General features: G+C 30.9%; 1 protein-coding gene across 1 annotated transcript in view; it reads left to right on the forward strand.

Moving 5' to 3' along the window:
* The window catches only part of LOC135136292 (abhydrolase domain-containing protein 2), a 38,944-nt gene that overhangs the window by 9,460 nt on the left and 7,598 nt on the right, over positions 1 to 21,886 (forward strand). Inside the window, exons 3-5 of the mRNA XM_064065503.1 lie at positions 7,973 to 8,145; positions 8,249 to 8,416; positions 21,070 to 21,256. Coding sequence (XP_063921573.1) covers positions 7,973 to 8,145; positions 8,249 to 8,416; positions 21,070 to 21,256 — 528 coding nt within the window. The remainder of the gene's footprint in view (positions 1 to 7,972; positions 8,146 to 8,248; positions 8,417 to 21,069; positions 21,257 to 21,886) is intronic.

Consider the following 21,886-nt stretch of genomic DNA (forward strand, 5'->3'; position numbering starts at 1 on the left):
AAATTTAAAAAAAAATGGTACGTGTTAATTAAATTAATAATTAATAAACAATGGATCTATAACATGCGCAAAAAATTGGGTACGCCACAAAGTCGAAAACTTAATTTTCAATTCAGCAAAAACATTGTTATCGCGTCTTGAATTTCTAGTAGAATTAGCAGTTTCGTCACTTGTCGTACATATTACAAAATTAGTTACATTAATTAGAACACACACAATAACACCAACGAAACTATAAAATTATAAACAAAGAATCTGTTCTTACAAAGTCTGCGGTAGTAACATTAACTTAAAAAAAATGTACAAATTTAGAGATAATTTGAATTCATCAGCGAGAAAGTTATATATCCATGAAATCAAATTTCCGGTCTTGACTGGATTCGTAGCCTCGACTATGAACTATCAGCTGCTGCTTTTTTACATGCGCTTTTTCGTTATAGAAAAGCACGTGTTAATAAAATCTCAAATTTAAGAAAATATTCTGCATATTTACAATGAAATATTAATAAATAACACGACCACGAATTCTTTCATTTAAATACAGTATTATTTTAATACGCCGCTAATTTAAGCTGGAATAATCTCTTTTACCGGAAGTTTGCCTGGATTCAGTGACAGTTGCAATTTCAGTGTATTAATTATCACCAAATAGCTTAAGGCAGTGTGTTTATTTTCTTGACTATAATTTCGGAACGTTATAATTTGAACTACTTTTAAAAGTTTGGGTTATTTCCGTGTTTTTCTAACCACTAATTAAAAAACGTACGTGTCTCTACCTCCTAGTAATCACTTTTGACACATATAACTTCCGATTCTTTAAATTTATAATCTCGGTAGGCTGGTAGCTTAGAAACATAAAGTCGTAGACAAAACTTAACACTTTTTTCTTTCAATTTTTCGCCTTATCGTTTTTGGATCAGCACATTTTATACCAATATACGAGCACTGGTTTGTGGATGTCGCCGGGGCTCGAAAATGTAGAATGCAGTAATGTTGCGCCCGCCTATATTTAATAATGATAAAATAAAAATTGACATAATAACATCGACTTACCCAAAATAATGTTTAAAACGTTTTGCTGCATTGTAGCTTAATTAATAATTTTAATCGCTTCCTCTGTTTTGAGGAGACAATTTGCTGCGTGCTTAATTGTCGCATTCTTTCGATGGATAAACATAAACAATTGAAGTTAAGCAAGTATTGTAAATATATTTTTACTTCAGAGGCGAGGGAAGATCTGTCTAAATAACTTTAGACTAATTTTTTTGCGTTTAAAAGAGAAAGTCTTGCAGGCGCTTAGTGTTTTTTTTATATACTCCCTCTGTCCGAAAATGTGGTGTACATTTTACAAAATTATTATAATTAACGAGTGATGATCACCAAATTGTAATCAAGTAATTTTGTTTGCAACTCGTATAATAATGGAACATCGTATTTTATACGTTCATTTCTATTAAAAAAGTGACCAAGAAAATTACTACAATAACAACAAAATAAATCGACACCCGCTGAATTTAAAAAATAAGAGATTTTAGAAAGAATAATTAAATAAATAAATTATATATTATAATAAATAATATGTTATAATAATCTAATTTAATTTTAAGTATAAAGTTCCTCATCTTAATAAATTCAAACTTCGTCGTGAGCGAAGGTTACCAACGAGATTGGTATGTTCACCAGAAGCTCTAAATACGTCCCCATTGCATATAAATTGAAATGCATTGTCGTTATAATACGTTAATGACGTTACAAATGTATACCATAATATTGGACAAAAATAAATTTAAAATGTATACCATATTTTCGGACGAAAGGAGTAATACAATTTTTGAGGTTTTTTGTGTCTTGTTTTTAAAATACTTTTAAAAAACCTCGAGAATCCGTGGAGTTCTTAATTTGAAGGAGAAATCAAAATATTGTCGAAACCGAAAAATTGAAAAATCAAGTTTTTGAAAAGTCTAAAAAAATCCAAAAATCCAAAAATTAAAATATCGAATTGATGAAAATGTTGAAAAACGTACGATTTAAAAACTGGCAAAATTTTGAAAAATCGAGTAAGTAAAAAATTAAAAAAACAAAGTTGAAAAATCCAAAAGTTTTAAAATCGAAATCATGAAAAACCCCAAAATTTTTAAACAGAGAAATCGAAAAATCGAAAAACTGAGAAATCGAGAAATCGAAACATCAAAATATCGGTAGGTTGAGAAGTCGAAAAATCGATAAATTGAGATATCGAAATAGCTGAAGATCGAAAAATGGGAAAATTCAAAATTGAAAAATTTAAACTTAAAAAACCCGATAAATCGAAAAATTGAAAAATCAAAAAATCTAAAAATGAGAAGGTAAAAAATCGAAGGACTGAGAAATCGAAACAATAAAAAAATGAAAAATCTAAAATTTAAAAATTCGAAAAATTGAAAAATACAAAATCGAGAAATCAAAATATCCACGAATCGAAAAATGTATAAATTTAAAAATCGAAATTTATTTTGAAAAATCACAAAATTGAAAAATTCCAAAATTTAGAAACGCCAAAAATTGAAAAATCGAAAAATGTATAAACATACATAAATCCCAAAACGGAAACGTCGAAAAATTGGAAACTCGAATAATTATAAAGACGAATAAAATCGAAAAACTGAGAAATCCACAAGTCGAAATCGAGAATTTGAAAAAACGCGAAATCGAAACATTAAAAAAAATTTTCGCCATTTTAGGCACATAATTTTTGGAAGGGGGTCGAAAATTTTTGAAATTTTTATAAGCGAGGAATACTGAAAAATTGAGCTTTTGAAAAAGTTGTCTAAAAACCCTGAAAAATTTTCGGATATTGATCTCAACGTGCTGATTTGAAAGATATAATAGTGTTTACGGTCTCGGGGCTAGATCTTAGAAATTCTCGTCTTGAAATTCATTTTTTTTTAATCCTAAAATTTCCATATTTTATTGGGTAATTTTTTAAAAATTGGTAGGGATTTTTGAACAAATGAGGCTGGAGATTAAGATCTATCAAATAATCTCAAAAAACTGTCTATATTTTTATATGGGGAATAGGTATTGAAGAATCGAGCTTCTGAAAAAGTTATCTAAAAATCTACAAAAATTGTGGGATATGGATTTCAACGTCGCGATTTCGAAAAATCGAAAAATTGGAGATATCCAAATAGCTAAAGATCAAAAAATGGGAAAATTCAAAATTGAAAAATTTAAATTTAAAAAACCCGATAAATCAAAAAATTTAAAAATCGAAAAATGAGAAGGCAAAGAATTAACAGACTAAGAAATCGAAGCAATAAAAAAATGAAAAATCTAAAATTTAAAAATTCGAAAAATTGAAAATTTACAAAATCGAGAAATCAAAACATCAACGAAATCAAAAAATTGAAAAATCGAAAAATGTAAGATTTAAAAATTCTCAAAAAATTTTAAACTCGAAATACATATTGAAAAATCTCAAAACTTAAAACATTGAAAATTTGAAAATCGAAAGAAGGCAAACAATCCAAAGATTTAGAAATCGAAACAGCAAAAAAAAGTGAAAAATCTAAAATTTGAAAAGTCGACAAATTGAAAATTTAAAAATCAAGAAATCAAAACATCAACGAATCGAAAAATCAAAAAATTGAAAAATCGAAAAATGTAAGATTTAAAAACTCGCAAAATATTTAAAAATCGAATAAGTAAAAAATCAACAAAACAGAATGTCGAAAAATGTAAGAATTTAAAAATCGAAATGCATATTGAAAAATCCCAAAATTTAAACACTGAAAATTTGAACATGAAAAAGTTGAGAAATCGAGAAATCAGAAAGGCGAAAAGTCGAAAAATTGAAAAATCTAAAAATTTAAATATGTACATAAAAACCCGATAAATCCAGAAAATTAAAATTGAAACAATAAAACAATGAAAAAACTAAAATTCAAAAATTCGAAAAATTGAAAATTGACAAAATCGAGAAATCAAAACATCAACGAATCGAAAAATCAAAATATCGGAAGATGTAAGATTTAAAAATTCCCAAAATTTTTAAAAATCGAATAAATCAAAAAATCAAAAAAACAGAAAGTCGAAAAATGTCAAAATTCAAAAGTCGAAATACGTATTGAAAAATCCCAAAAACTTAAACCTTGAAAATTTGCAAATCGAAAAATTGAGAAATCGAGAAATTGGAAAGACGAAAAGTCCAAAAATTTAGAAACACCAAAAATTGAGAAATTGAAAAATCTAAATCGAAAAATTGAAATCAAAAAATCTAAAATGATAACGCAAAATATCGAAAGACTGAGAAATCGAAACAATAAAAAAATGAAAAATCTAACATTTAAAAATTGGAAAAATCAAAAAATTGAAAAATCGTATAGATGAAAATGTTGAAAAATGTAAGATTTAAAAACTCGCAAAATTTTGAAAAATCGAGTAAGTAAAAATTCAAAAAAACAAAGTCGAAAAATCTAAAAATTTTGAAATCGAAATCTTGAAAAATCCCAAAACTGAACAGAGAAATTCAAAAATTGAGAAATCGAAAATTCCAAAAATTTAGAGACGCTAAAAATTGAAAAATTGAATAAACGAAAAATTTAAATACATAAATCCCAAAACTGAAACGTCAAAAAATCGGAAACTCGAATGATCGAAAAACTGAGAAATCGAGAAATTGATATCGACAAATTGAAAAAACGCAAAAGCGAAACATCAAAAGATCGATCTTCTAGAAGTTAAAAAACCGAAAGACCTAGAAATCGAAACAACAAATAAATGAAAAATGTAAAAATTCGAAAAATTGAAAATTTACAAACTCGAGAAATGTAAGATTTAAAAATCGCAAAATTTTTAAAAATCGAATTAGTAAAAAATCCGAAAAACAAAGTCGAAAAATCTAAAAAATTTAAAATCGAAATACACATTGAAAAATCCCAAAACTTAAAACATTGAAAATTTGAAAATCGAAAAATTCAGAAATCGAAAACTCCAAAAATTTGAAAACGCCAAAAATTGAAAAATTGAATAATCGAAAAATTTAAATACATAAATCCCAAAACTACAACGTCGAAAAATTGAAAAAACGCGAAATCGAAACATCAAAACATCGGAAGTCGAAAAATCGAAAAATTGAGATATCGAAGTAGCTAAAGATGGAAAAATTGAAAAATCGAAAGACTGAAAAATCGAAACAACAAATAAATGAAAAATTCGAAAAATTGAAAATTTAAAAAATCGCAAAATATTCAAAAATCGAATAAGTAAAAAATCAAAAAAACAAAGTCGAAAAATCTAAAAATTTTAAAATCAAAAAATTGAGAAATCGAGAAATCGGAAAAACGAAAAATCCAAAAATTTAGAAACGCCAAAAATGGAAAAATCGAAAAATTTAGTCAACCCCAATACTGAAACGTTGAAAAACTGTAATATCGAAAAACTGAGAAATCGTGAAGTCGAGGAACCGAAAAATCGAAATAGTTAAAAATCGAAAAATGGGAAAATTCAAAATTGAAAAAATTTTACCTTAAAACACCCGATAAATCGAGGAGTCGAAAAGTCTAAAAATCGACAAATTGAGAAATGGGAAAATTCAAAATTGAAAAATTTTAACTTAAGAAAACCGATAAACCAAAAAGTGAAAAATAGAAACATCGAAAAACTGAAAAATTCATTCCGAAAAATTGAAAAATCTAAAAACGAGTAGGAAAAAATCGAAAGCTTGAGAAATCGAAACAAGAAAAACGTGAAAAATCTAAAATTTAAAAATTCGAAAAATTGAAAATTAAAAAAATAGAGCAATTAAAAGATCAACAAATCAAAAAATAAAAAAATTGAAAAATCCAAAAAATGTAAGATTTAAAAAGTCGCAATATTTTGAAAAATCGAATAAGTAAAAAATCAAAAACAGGTAAAGTCGAAGAATTTAAAAGTCCCAAAATTTAAATAGGGACAAGCTAAAGAGAAGATAATTTTTATATATTTCATTCCGAGGTTTCGTCTTGTTTTGTTTTCGAATTGTCAATATCTGTCAGTTTATTCGATTTCACACAAGTCAGGTTGATAAAAAACACCACTTCCCATTTTAAATCTACCTATGATAAATGTAAATAACAATACTTTTGCGTGCAATAGTACTGAACAGTATGTCCCCGAATTAAGTTTACAAAATGGAAAAAAAATATTTGTGATTTTCTAAAAAAGTGCCAAAAGAAGAAACTCACGCTTCGTTTAAAATAACAAATAATGCAGTTAAAACTAGCGAAACATAAACAGAAAAATTGAGTTCTTTTTAAGTAAATTGTCTGGATAAAAATGGATTAATTTTTAAAAATCTAGCTTAATTAAAGTTTTTGTATGTGAAATACTTGTTTTAATGAAGCCAAAATTTGTATTCCTTTTACTTTTTTCTGTATACTAAAATTTAAAAAATCCTCGGTACACTCAACACACTAGGTAGTGAGTATTTACAACAGTATTGTAACACCTTTTTCCAAATTGTAGTACTAAGCAGATGTTTTAGCAACAACAAACAATTTTTATTATAAAAATGCACAACAAAGAGTTCAAAAGGTTTCAACATTTAAAACTGTGCTTCATACAATTTTGAACATACGTTTTCCTGCAAACTAGTACCATGTTTTATTATGTTTTTAACGTTATAATAATGTCAGTAAGCATTGTTTTGTCGTGTCTGATAAACGAAACGATAAGCGAACACATATCATGGAATGAATAACATATATAACTAAAATTACCAGTGTTCATAAAATACCACAATATTTTTTGTTACTTCGCGCGGAATGCTAGGCCTAAAATGTTCCACATGTCTAATTTGTGTCACAGTGAAAGCTTCTTGCCTTTAACAAATTTTATTTTCTGTGGTTATTTTGTATTTCGGTAAAAGCAGAGCTGATAAATAAACATCACAACCAAATATTGTTATCTTTCGCTGGGGAGTGGAGCGTGTAATATTCCATCACGTCCCGCCGATGAAATCATTTTTAAATTTTGTTCACCACCCACTTACCATTACCACTTGCGTTCAATTAATTGTGTAAAAAGCAATTTTTACCTCGGTCGGTTTTCAGTTGCAAAAATAACAGGTTATTTTTAAAAAATGCACAGTTTTTATTCTCATTTGTGCCAATTTACTTCAATAACGATCATAATCGGTGCAATTGTTTTAGGTTCACAGAAAGGTGAAATTAGTTACAGCCACTGATTAGAATTTATTCCGAGAGTGCACGAACCGACGACATGATCAATTCCGAGTATCACATGCGTCAAAGAGCAAACTGTTCCGGATATAGAGAAGATGATTTCAGTTTGGAGTTAAATATACCACGCTTAAAAAACGATACATTTTTGAACTTTGGATTTTGCTATTTGTGTAACATTTTTATTGTTACGTATTATGAGATACATACTTGGATGGATGTTGCCAATTTAATTCTTTTTTGTGCGAACGTTATTACCCATCGCTAATTTATTATTTTGAAATGGGATGTTTAGTTGTGGATTTATGTCGTTTTGAAACTATATAATCGTTATGAATTATCTTCTGGCATTCCCATTATTAGTTATGAAAACATTCTCCTTCTTCTATTGTAATTATACTTTAATTTGTAATTTTTGAAAACTTTCACATATGATTGGACTAACTAATGTGATTCGAACGTCTACAGAAACATGTAGTTTAATTTACTGTATTAATCGCGAGTGAATGCGAAAAAAGATAACATTGACATTGATAATAAAAGAATGACATCAGACAGTGAGTCAGACAATATTTTATTACTTAACAATCTACATACATACGTGTAATAGGTGTACATGTTATAATAATCATTTTGTCATTACAAATGCAAGCAAAATATGTTTGTGTAACGAAAAAAGATCTACTTTCTTTTTTATCGAAATATTAGAAAGTTGCATCATTTAAATTTAAACACTCAGGTCATCTTAACAATCTTTCGTCTCTTTTCTTCAGATACATTCCGACTAGACTGTGGGGCTTCAGCGGCCACGTCCAAACCATCCTTCATAGCGTTATTGGCAGAGTGAAATGCCCATGGCCTATAGGGGAACGAGTATTTTTATCTTTGCAAGATGGGACCACGTTAACGTACGACATGTACCAGCCTTTAGATACGAATTTTCAGGGTAATTTTCAATGTTTTTAGTATGTTATATAAGATAAAGGATGATTGAATGTTATTTTTTATAACACACTTAATCAGTCGTAATGTTATTAACTGGTTTACAGATGATCTATCGATAGCGATATGCCCCGGTATTGGAAATACGTCTGAAAGTGTATATATACGCACTTTTGTCCACTGGGCACAATGTCATGGTTACAGATGTGCCGTTTTGAATCATGTAGGGGCATTACAAAGTGTGCCCGTTACGGCTCCACGCATATTTAGTTATGGTGAGTAATTTTGTTATGTTATTTAGAAGGCAGTTGCATAATCGTCTTTGAAGAATTTTACTTTGTAGAACAAGTTAATTAATTGTTGTAATAGTGGTGTGCGCAGATTTAGTATGTAACCTCTAAATTAAAAAAAACTTTCAAATAATAGAAAAGAACGAACGCAGCATAATTTAAACTTTTACTATTATTATTTAAAATGAAATTTTTGCTACTTTTAATGTTCACATGCTGTAAATAGAGATTCAAGTGCAGGCGCGGATACAGGATTTCGTTCAGGGGGGGGGGGGCAATTTTTGTGTGATTTTACCTATGTACCAGGGATGTACCGACTAGTGGCCAGTTTACTACTACTCGATGCTAGTGGCCGACCGGTCGGATAAGCCGACTATTCGGCCGTTTTTCATCGTCGGCTGCAGTCGGCGACTGGTCGGCTAAACAGCCGATCGGTCGGCTTTTTTTTATTAAAATTAAAATAGTATATAAAACAATTAAACCCGGTTTACAGAACCTCAATTAAATATTTAATTGCGATTTATGTAATTACTAAAAAAAATTAAATGTTAAAATTATCCAAACAAATTTAACACATTTTTTGGAAAACAAAGTGTAGGAACAACCGTTCCCACAAAATCAGGTGTTCTACCTGAGCGCATTCATAATAATTGTAAAAATGTAAATACTTCCTATCCTTCGTCTACCTGCCCTACGCTCCTACATACTTTCTCTTTTCCCTTCTAGAATTTTCTAAACCCTTCTTTACCTACTTCCACCTCTTCGAAACCGAGCTTACCTGTGTACCATTTTAAACGCCCTTCCTTCTTCTCCCGGGCACTCTCGAACAGTAAGGAACAAAATAAAATCTGAAAACCGTACCGTCGCTTTTAAATCACCAACAATACCCACAAAAGAAACTTTAGTTATTCCTTTTATTAAAATAAAACACATTTTTAAGGTAGTCAGAGAAATAGCAAAAAAAAAACACACTGTCTGTCGCATTTATAAACCGGTTTTAGCAAAGCCGAACAGTCGGCCGACTAGTCGGTTTTTACTGGCCGAACAATCGGGTAGTCGGTTAGTCGGCCAGACCTACAGTCGGTACATCTCTACTATCTACCAAAAATTCGTTCTAAACAAAAAAATTTATAAAATTTTAGCTAGTATACTCTTTTTCACATAACATGGGTGACATTTGGTTTTTTTCATTACACGTATAGTGTACAGTAGAACCTCGATAATCCTAATTCCTAATTGGGAAAAAGGTGTGTTCGGATTAACGATTTGTTCGGATCAGCAATTTTCGCAAAAATCTCAAAGGGAATTGAATAACAACTTCATACACAACTGAAAACAAACTTCAAGAAATAAACCTAAATTTTATTAAACAAAAATTAAAGAATTCTTAAGCAACAATGGTTAATAGATACATTCTAAAAAAATTGGTCTAAAGAGTTTAGACAGTACTTCCCTCGCTGTCGGAAACTTGACGACTGCATGCCTATTGTGTTTTTTTTCTCATTACATTTTTCTAGTGGGAATTTAAAAAAAATTGCGATGACGTCATCAACATTTTTGCAAGGACACGTATATCAGTTGGGATAGATGTAGTGTAATACTAAGAATAAAATTATTATATTCTCAAATTTTTGGGAAAATGAATTGGGTCGTTTTGAATATTGATTTGTAATAATCAATAAAATAACGAAACAATTTACTCACGTATACGTATCAGAGGCAACTGAAAATCGTGTATGTATAAACATTCTTAATTTATGATGACAGGCGTAACAGCATACGTGAGAGTCAAACAGAGAAACTGTAAACAAATCGACCATCGGTTTTATTGCTTCGACTTCCGCTTATTATATAAAACATTGGGTTTTATTTTAATTCTTGACGGTGAAATTCACAATTGGTTGATTATAAACATGTCTATTTCACATTCGCGGAACCAAGTGAACGCATAAAACAAATGCAGGTCTGTAATGTTAAAGTCGATGTAAATAAGCGTGCTACCCTTATGTTTCACCCGAGTTTTTCCTTTAACAAATTTTGTGTCTACCAAATTGGGTTGGTTGGGGTGTAATACTAATAATAAGTGTTGCCTTTAATTTAATCAATAAAATGAATTGACTTCATTAATTTTTTTGAACCACCTCTTAAGAAAATCTAAAAAATATGAATGGAATGATAAATCACAAGTACAAACTCATCATATTTTTTGCATTTTAGATAGGATTTATTCAGCTAAATCACAAGTACAGACTCATCATATTTTGTACATTTTAGATACGATTTATTCGGCAAACTTTTGAGCTGACGTCATCAGTTTTTTGTAGAAGATAACCAAATATATTTTGACTAAAAATTTATTATGCCCTTTATAACCTTAAAACATCTGCAAGATTTCGAAGCATTCGGTTTTGTAGTTCCTGAGTAAATCAGTAAAATAAATTTACGCTTTCATTTATTTTCTTGAATCACCATGTATATGCAAATCCAAAAAATATGAATGGAGTGATAGATCACAAGTACAGACTGATCATATTTTGTACATTTTAGATATGATTTATTCGGCAAATTTTCGAGCTGACGTCATCAAGTTTTTGGAGGGGATAAGCAAATATATTTTGACTAAACATTTATTATGCTCTTTATAACCTTAAAACATCTGCAAGATGTCAGAGCATTCCGTTTTGTAGTTCCTGATTAAATCAATAAAATATATTTACGCATTCATTAATTTTTTTGAGTCACCCTGTATATGCAAATCCAAAAAATATGAATGGAGTGATAGATCCCAAGTACAGGCTCATCATATTTTGTACATTTTAGATATGATTTATTCCACAAACTTTTGAGCTGACTTCATCAAGTTTTTGGAGGGGATAAGCAAATATATTTTGACTAAACATTTATTATGCTCTTTATGACCTTAAAACATCTGCAAGATTTCAGAGCATTCGGTTTTGTAGTTCCTGATTAAATCAATAAAATATATTTACGCATTCATTAATTTTTTTGAGTCACCCTGTATATGCAAATCCAAAAAATATGAATGGAGTGATAGATTACAAGTACAGACTCATCATATTTTCTACATTTTAGATATGATTTATTCCACAAACTTTTGAGCTGACGTCATCAAGTTTTTGGAGGGGATAAGCAAATATTTTTTGACTAAAGATTTATGATGCTCTTTATAGCCTTAAAACATCTGCAACATTTCAAAGCATTCTGGTTAGCAGATTAAAAATTAAATTTCAAAATGTTGTTTTATAATTCTGATTTTTTTTCCAAAAATCTGGACGTTTCGGGTGAAAAGTCGATTCAGAGTTGTAAACTACATGTGTAGGACTATGTTATTTTATACAATTGAAAACCCATTTACTATGTACAATTTTGAAGTGACGTCATCGCATTAGTGGTGGGGATGATTAGACAAATTTTGGTTAGCGTTTTACCATCTACATGATATTCTTAATATAAGTACAAAATTTCACAACAATCGGTCGAGTACTTTCGGAGATTATCTGTCTAATAAAAATCCGGGACGGCAGACGGACAGACGGGCAGACGGACGGATAGACGGACGGACAGACGGACAGACGGACAGACAGACGGAGATGGGAGACCTATTTCTTCGTCTTCTAGGGGTCATGAAAGATCGAGAAAACGTAAAAGTAGAGAGTCGGCCGACGGACTCGATTACAATACTTCCTTTGCTTACGCTCGGGAAGTAAAAAAGCGTTAAAAGTAGGCAATAATAACAAATTAAAAATCATAAATGGGATGTTTAGGCTACGAGTGGACCATGTTACTGTTCCTTCCTAATGTGTGCTTATTACTGACAAGCTGTTATTAAAAAATTTTTATAGAATTTAATTTAGCAAGCGACAGAGCGTTCGCCATTTACCCCTCGGCGATAGTAAAAGCAGTTTTTAAATTCAGGCCTAACATTACGCAGCATTTTGAGGGTCATCTGAATGCACGCTTGCTCTACTCACTGGTGTAGAGCTTGTAAATTCCGTGAAGGTGCGTGATTTCACATATATCCATTAAAAAATCCAATGGAGTGACATTCAGACGGGGTCACTGTATGGACCCGCGCTTACCAATACACCAATTTTGCATATATTTCGTTAGAAAAGGTATGGCATTCTGAAAATAATACGGTGGTGCCCGTCCAATTGAAAAAACGCTTCTGTGCACGATAGCAATATAATGTGTGTTACTTCACAACACCAAAACAACACGCGTTTCCCCATAACCAGTATAGTTTTGTCTAGATAATGCCAAATAGTTGACGAAACGCGTCAACAATTTTTATGTTTTCGGTGGTGTGGGGTTATAGACTTATATTAAATAATTGCCTAATGCCTTCTCTAAAATGTTCTCACGATGGACTTTTCTGTTAAATTGACTCTATTTTAGTTGGTGAAGGAAAGGTGATAAAGTACAGTGTGAATCACCGATATTCGTTTCGTCATCAATTCACAGAACACTAAATAATGTGTGATTACAAACAATTTACTTAGTTAGATTTAACTGAATCATACACATATTGACATATACCTACGATTTGCGTTTTTTTAACGTCTCCAATTTAGTGAATACCTACAAATCACCGGGTGCGTTCCTATAATCCTAGAAAAATCGTTAATTGTATACGCCGGAGGGTCGTAATGATACATATTTTCTGATGAAATCACAACCTTTAAAGTAAAATCACTAATTTTCTCTGAATGATTTATTTTTTGTATTTTTTACTTCCCGACCGTAAACGAAGGAAGTATTGTAATAGGTGTTTGGATCTTTCATGTTTTTCGAAGTTTGATGACCCCTAATCTCCCCAGAGTACAAAAAAGTGGTCTCCCGTTTCCGGCTGTCTGTCGTCTGTGTCGATTTTTAATCTCGAAATTACTGTCGTCAAATTTTACATGTATCTTAGGAATATCGTGCAGATAACTAGAATTTGTCCATTGACCCCCAACAACAATGGGATAACATCATTTCCAAAATTTACAACAGTAAATGTAATTTAAATTTTGTAGAATAGGATGCTCCTGAACTTGTAAACATGTTGAGTTTTTTCTTAAACATCCATATTTTTGGAGAAAAACGTCAAAATCGTACATTTTGCAATTTAATTGTGAAAGTATAATATCGTTAATTAAAATTTATCCGTTTATCCAAAAAATTGGTGATGCCATTTCAATAAAATAAATTCCGGGGTTCGTACTCGCTTCATATTTTTGCAAATTTTGCCTAAACTTTCGTAAAATACGCATAACATTGCGAAACTAAATTAATCAGAATCTGCAGTTTTGAGAATATTGTCATAACCTCATTAGATAAGAAGTAAGTTTTTCTACGATATGTGGCGTCGAAATCAAGGGGCTTACGGCTGATTGATATGGGCACATGTAATCTACATACAATAAATAATGCGTTCTTGAAAGAAAGAAATGAATTTAGCCAAGAAGTGGTCGATTTACTTGTTGCAATAAAATATTTTTAAAGGATAGACCGGCAAGATGAAAAAATACAAATAAAACTGAAGTTAACAAAACATAAATTTGTCAATCTTCTACCTTCACATTGGCTTACTTTAGGACCGGCATTCGACAGACTTTTAGAGCAAAAGCCAGTCGTTGACTATTTTTTAACTATTTTCCTAAAGAATGCCAACGACTAATTAATACTAAAACTTACATAATTATTAGAGATTTTTTGAAAGATAAAACGCTTTAAGCCTAACTAATGTTTATTTCTAGTAGTGCAAACATTTTTCAAAAATTTACGATTGTTCCAAAAGAATGACTTAGTTTTTGAAGAGATTAAAAATTTGATAGTAAAAAAAACAAAGTATTGTTTACTGATACAGCACGAAAACATTATCATCAAGCAATTATATTATCCAAAAAATGAGTCTCTTTGAAGACAGTTCGATCCTTAAAGTCATCAAATGTATCAATCCAAAGAAAATCAAAGATTATGACGCTAGCCAAGTATATTGAACTTTTATCTAGAAATATTCCCAACTTTTCAAAAGATGATTTGGTATATGAATGGAAACTCTTGCAAACTAAAGTAATGAATTATGAAAGCAATTTCAATATGAGAATTTTTGAAATTTAATATTTAATTTAACTGTTAATAGCAAAACTAAATATTGTAATCTACAACAAGTATTTAAAACACTTCTTTGTCTTACTCATGGAAATGCAGACGTTGAGCTTGGATTTTTCTACTCAATTCGAATTCTTACTACAGATCGAAATCAACTACACGAAAAAACGTTCAAGGCAATATTGACCGTACCTGATTCTATTAAAAACCTCTACAATAATGAAATCCATAAAGTTGGAGTATAATTTACTCCAGACTTGTATAAACTCTGTCTTCATGCAAATGCTGCATATGAAGTTTACTTAACAGAAGAAAGAAAAAACAAACAAGCGGAAGAAAACTATCAGAAAGAAAAACAACCGGAAAAAGAAAGATTAGAAGAAGAATTGTTGGAGAAGGGGCTCCAAGACATTCAATCTAAAGAAAAAAATGAAAATAAGGCTGATGTAGAACTGTTTCGAACTGTCCCAGGGTACCCATTTGTCATAAAATCATAAAAAAAATCATAAAATTTTGCTTGTGTGACAAAAATCATAATATATCATAAAATTAAGAAATATTTCAAAGATGTTTTACCAAAGCAAAAGAATTTTTCAAAAGAAATTAAAAACACTAGTCGATATAAAAGAATTATAACAATTATCAGTGATCCAAAGACAAGTATTGGTATTAATTTTTCTATTTAAGTTGCACAAATTTTTGAGGAATTCCTGACAAAATTTCAAGGAGAACAAGTCCTAATTCATCTTTTATTGGCCTATCTGCATTGATTCATACTTTAATGAGTTATTTTTTAAAACACGAACTTCTAACTAGGGAGGGAAAGAAACTGGAGGGCGACTTATTGCAAAAAATTGATTGCAGTAACAGCAGTAATCACCTTAAAGAAGTTAAGTTAAATTTAACAATAAGAAAAATGATCAGTGATTCAAATGTATCTTGTAAAGACTCACTGGTATTACTTAATGAATTTATGAAATTCTTTAAAGAAACTTCAGAGTACCTCCAAAAAAAAACTTCTTTTGGACAATTCTTTTTTAAAAGATGTGCGGCACATTTATTTCACAATTTTTAGTTTATATTATGTGAACAGAAAATCCTGTTTTTTTCGTACGTTGATGTTAATGTTATTGTATGTATCTGAATGCAAATTAAATTTTTCTGTGAAAAATAACGAATTATTATTGTTATAAGAAAATTTCCCTGTCATAAAAAAAAAATTGTGAGCAGTGGGTACCCTGATGTCAATGAAAAATTATCAAAAGATCTAAAAAATAAGAATATTGTGGAATTAAATGTTGCTTAGGCTCTATTACAAAGTGCCCAGTTAATAGTAAATAAGGAAGTAACCTTACATACAGAAGCTGGAAGGCTTCAAACAACTGTTAACAAACTAAACTTATTTTTATTTTATATATATTTTATAAAAATAATTTTGCATTATTCCTGTTTGTTTAATGTTAGAATTTTTAAGTTTTTTATTCTTTAAATTTTACGTTTATTTGTTATCATTTTATTAACTGTAATAAATTTGCATTGATTGAATATTTTCTATTGCTTTTCATAAAATCTCTTCATAGAAGTTCGGCTTTAGCTAGGCATATCTTTTAGAATTACTTATACAGGATGACTCGAAAAAATTAGTAATTAAGGTCATCTATTTTATTGAACAAATCATCAAGAACGGCTCATCCCTTTTCCCGAAAATTTGAGTACACAGTACTGTTATTATTATTTATTACTTATTCAAGTTAATATACATGTCCTTGCTAAAATGTTGATGAAGTCATCACAAAATTTTATTATAGGAAAACTCACTTGAAACATTCGCATAGCATCCTCCTTTACTTGTACTTGAACAGTCCACACATATCGTTAGTTTAATTTTTAAGGCCGTATTTTTTATAGTAGCCTGCATAGATATTGTAGCCGTCCATAGAGTCGAGATTTGCGAATAAAAGTAAAATAAAACCGGCTCAAACGGAGCCGACGACGGCTTGCAAGTTCTGTCACTACGGCACGCGTCATATCACACAGGGGTGTATTTAAGGCTGTTTGCACAAAATCTTAGGGTCACTGTAATCTTACTATTTTCTATCTACGAGAAACGATTTGTCACACAGCTACGAAACCGATGATCTAGAGAAAGATGGAAGTTTGAAAATTTATTTCAACAAGTGTAATAACCGTTTGGTGCAACACAATTGGTTCAAGCAAACTAAAATATGACAGGAAACAAACAGTCCACGTGGACTAGTTTATAGGCGTGTTTGCTGCTAAGATGACTAGGTTTTTCGCTCCACCTGCCTCCGCAACGATGAATATACCATACCACAACTTGTGTACAGTGAACAGAGCTTCGATTTTATTGATGAGATTCAGCTCAGAAATGAAACAGATTATATCATAACGGAAAAAATTACATTTAATATTAAATACGTCTCTGTGCAACGTGTGCCAGAGTGACGTCAGACTCTGCAAGCCACCGTCGGCTCCGTTTGAACCGGTTTTATTTTATTTTTATTCGCAAATTTCGACTCTATGGACGGCTACAATATCTATGCAGGCTACTATACCTGTACTTTGTGTGTTTGCGATAACCTTAAAATGCAAAATTTTAGAGCATTCGGTTTTGTAGTTTCACAGTTATGTAATTTTTTTCCAGAAATATGTAAGTCTAGGGTAAAAACTCAACACGGATTCATAAACCACAAGTGCAGAAATATGTTATTTCGTAAAATTTAAATAACACTTACTATTGTAACTTTGAAAATTATGTCATCCCATTGGTGGTGGGGATGATCAGTGTTTTACCATCTACGCGATATTCCTGACACATAAAATTTGACAGTAATCCGTCCATTAGTTTCGGTGATTACCTGTCTAATAAGAATTGACATCCAACAACAATTTGCTGACGTTCCTTCATTTTTTTTTACTCCTATACTTGTGGTTTATGAATCTTTACATAGGTATCCAGATTTTCGCAAAAAAAAAATACAAATTGTATCTTTATACCAGCATAAGACAGTGGTATGTGGTTAATAAGTTGAATTACTAACGAGAAAGTCGCTGGTTCCATGGGCTCATGGGTCAATTTTTTTTTTATTCGTCAAATCGAGAACGACCGTTTTCTTGAAAATTTGGTAACGGTCATGTTGCGCCCGCCTGCCTATATTTAATAATAATAATATATTTTGCCTTTTTTTTTTATATATTCATAGCCATCTTTTCACAACAAGAAACTTTAAATATGGTTAAAATGCTACATTTTTACAATTATAGGGCGGAGTCTAATTGCAAAATCGATATTCCCTTATACAAATTTTCCATTTTAAACATATTTTTAAGTTTCATGTTGTGAAAAGAAGTCTACACATGTTAAACCAAAACGACAAAATGTAAGCCCGCCCACCCACCCTATCTCAATTGTGATGATTTTTTTTATTCACCGTGAACAAAGGGGGCGGAACTTAATGCAAAATACTTATTTCTTTACAAGAAATTAAAAACATGTTTTTGAGTATCGTGTTGTTCAAAGAATACTATGTATATTAAGAAAAAAAGGCAAAATATAAACCCCACCCACACACCCGCTCTCAATTGTGATGATTTTTTTATTCATAGAAACTTAAAACACGTTTAAAATGGTAAATTTTTGTAAGGAAATAAGTATGGATTTTGCAATTAGGCTCCGCCTCTAGGCCTGCCAACGAATGAAAACTTCATTTCTATTTAGATCAGGACAGGTATGGGTGGGGCTTAATCTTTGGCTTTAATTAACTTTTTCTTGATATACATGGTATTCTTTGAATAACACGATACTCAAAAACATGTTTTTATTTTCTCGTAGAGAAATAAGGATTTTGCAATAAAATTCAGCTCCTTTGGCTCTCGATGATTAAAAAAAAATCATCACAGTTGAGATAGGGTGGGTGGGCGGGGCTTACAGTTTGCTTTTTTTTTTAGTACACGTCGTCGTCTTTTCAGAACAAGAAACTTAAAACATGTTTAAAATGGTAAATTCTTGTAGACAAATATGGATCTTGCAATTAAGGCCCGCCCCTCGAGTTTACAACGAATGAAAAATTCGTTACAATTGAGAATTGAGATCGGGGCGGGTATGGGTGGGGCCTAATCTTTAGCTTAATTTTTTTCTTAATATAAATAGTATTCTTTGAAGAAAATGGTACTCAAAAACATGTTTTTAATTTCTCATAGAGAAATAAGGATTTTGCAGTTAAATTCCGTGTTCTTGGCTCACGACGAATAAAAAAAAAATCATGACAGTTGAGATAGGGTGGGTGGGCGGGGCTTACAGTTTGCTTTTTTTTTTAATACACGTCGTCGTCTTTTCAGAACAAGAAACTTAAAACATGTTTAAAATGGTAAATTCTTGTAGACAAATATGGATCTTGCAATTAAGGCCCGCCCCTCGAGTTTACAACGAATGAAAAATTCGTTACAATTGAGAATTGAGATCGGGGCGGGTATGGGTGGGGCCTAATCTTTAGCTTAATTTTTTTCTTAATATAAATAGTATTCTTTGAACAAAATGGTACTCAAAAACATGTTTTTAATTTCTCATAGAGAAATAAGGATTTTGAAGTTAAATTCCGTGTTCTTGGCTCACGACGAATAAAAAAAAATCATCACAAGTGAGATAGGGTGGGTGGGCGGGGCTACATTTGGCCTTTTTTTCTTAGTATGTGTAGACTTATTTCGACAACAAGAAACTGAAAATACCTCACTCCACTTTCCTTCTACAACCCCTTTAAATACGGCAAAAATTAAACATTAAAGTTACTAAAACATATACAAAACAGCCGCAAGGAATATGGGCGATTTTTTTTAAGGTTTCCACCAATTTTCACGTATTTTCCTAATACCTAAAACTGTTATACAGGTTTTTGTATTTAAAACCTACAAGTAATAATTATCGGTAGATTAAAAAAAAACAATTAAAGGGGTAAGTATTAAATGAAACAGCCTGTAGGTGTGTAGGTACTTAAATATTTATTGTACTCTGTTTCAACTCATTTATCACAAGTGTTTCAAGACTCCGATCTGTAAATAAAACCAATTATACCGTGAGAAATGTACAAAATCAAGTCAATTTAACCAGATACAAAATTAATCGTGACAGTTCCAGTTTCGCCGGAAATAAAAGCAACTTTGGTTTTGGAAAGATTGTTGTTTCCTCATTACAGTGACCCATTTTCGTTAGTCCTCGTTAAAAGGGTCACTTTCTGAAATCCATCAATCACTGAAATATTAATGGCAGGGACTGTTAAACGCATTATTATTCATCCCTATGTATAGGAGCAAATCCACACAGAATAATTTAACACAAATAATGGCACATCCGCTATGACTAAGCCAAAGTAAACACTTTATAACAATGTTTTCGCGAAAACTATACATGACACAGTGTGGCTTTTTGACAAAGTATTTTAAGACGAATGTTGATATCATTCTTCAAGTTGCGGTGCGCGTTGCTACGAATACAAAAAGTAGTAGGCAAAAGTAAACTTTATTATTGATATATTTTTTACGGTTAGCACTACTAATCAGTGGTGGTAGAATTTTATTTCGAACATAGCAACCCGCTTTTAAAGTAAAATACAAGTAGTGACCTTCTGAGCAATTTTAGATATAATATTTATTACATTATAGGTATATTATAGATAAAACTTGCAAAAATGTAAATATGCAGGCAAAAATAATATCTATCGCGAACGTTGCCGTCTGTGGCAGACTAAATAACAGAGGTTATCAAGATTACCCGTCCATTAGTCCGTTTGTTAATAGGGCATATGTTATTGTACGCTAATAACAGAATACGCAGTGGAAACTTCTTTCTAGATTTGTTACAGGATTTTTATTTCAAAATACGCATTTCTTTGCACAATATGTTGTTATAAAATTCCGGTTAACATACTTTACACTACTTTACAGCATTTGATGTGATACTATTATAGGACTATAGAGAACAGCATTTTATAGGTCCTAGGGACATATCCTACAAGAACTGACTGATACTACTACTAATCATATTAATTACGTACGCACTTTTACCACTTTTCTGTTTGAGTTTTACACTTTTCAATTTTGTCGTGAAATTTTTATAATATATACACGTTATGCATATTAAATTAGTGACATGACTTTGTCTGAACGTTTGGTTATAGACACTCCATCGACTTTGACACAAAATTATTGAATACACTTTTATTTACTTTCTCTCCGAAACTGACATAAATTATTTCAAGCCTACATATTCAGGCGTTCTAAACTAAGATACAGCGGATATGAGAAAAAAAGTATTTCGTGTTCTGCATATTTATGTTTTTTCGTCCTCTACTTGAGCGAAAGCAAAAAATGGCCAGCCTTTTCAATTTTTTTTTCTCCATCTGAACATGCCATTGACCGTCGGCAGAATACCCTACTTACTAATCGGATTTCGTTATTTTTCCTTTACTGTTTTTTACTCCACTGAAATTATTTTCTTTCTGTTACAGGTAATACGAACGATTTCCACGATATGATAGGAAGTCTTATTAATAGGCATCCGAACACTAAGATCGTATGCGTAGGTTTCAGTTTGGGTGGAAATTTGGTTACAAAGTACATGGGTGAACTGGATAGGGAACGTCCTCTGCAGATAATCGGAGGGATTTCGATATGTCAAGGTTATTGCGCTATCGAGTAAGTATAGTATGAATAATGGAGCGATGTATGAATATTGAAAATTAAAATTTTGTTTTGAAGTTCATTATCAGTATTTAGGTTAAGGAAATGTGATTATCGGATTGTTATCATTAACGTAACATGTGTACCGAAATAATTTGTATAATGTGGGTTGTAATTAATTTAACTTTTTTTTTTTTTTGTTTGATTCGTCTATTTTCAAAGTTCTGGAGAAATTCCGTGGTCCGCGTCTGAGATAATCGATAATTAAATTAGTATTTATTTACTGGAAATATTCTGTGCAAGTAAACAATTGTTTTAAAGAGATTAAGCAATATTTCCTTCAATCTTTAAAGTGGACCAATGTCCAACGCATGTTAGAGCATATTTTGACATAGATTTCTTAAAAAAGAAAAAAAGGAAAACCAGACCAGTTTGATGGGTGTAAAATAAGAGTAACCCAAAACGTTACTACGTTCTAAAATTTTAATTATCCAGTAAACTTATTTTTGCAACGCCTTCATTATTGACACGCTGAGTTCTTTGGGCACCTATTATTTTTGCTTGGATGTTAATTAGCTTCATTTCAACATTTTAAAATTACATTTGTCCGTTTTCTTTATTAATACACAAAATGCACAGGCTTAA

The sequence above is a fragment of the Zophobas morio genome, unplaced genomic scaffold (assembly GCF_036711695.1).
Source record: "Zophobas morio isolate AGI-343-1 ecotype UQ-CSIRO unplaced genomic scaffold, CSIRO_AGI_Zmor_V1 ptg000026l, whole genome shotgun sequence".
In the NCBI taxonomy this organism is placed as follows: domain Eukaryota; kingdom Metazoa; phylum Arthropoda; class Insecta; order Coleoptera; family Tenebrionidae; genus Zophobas; species Zophobas morio.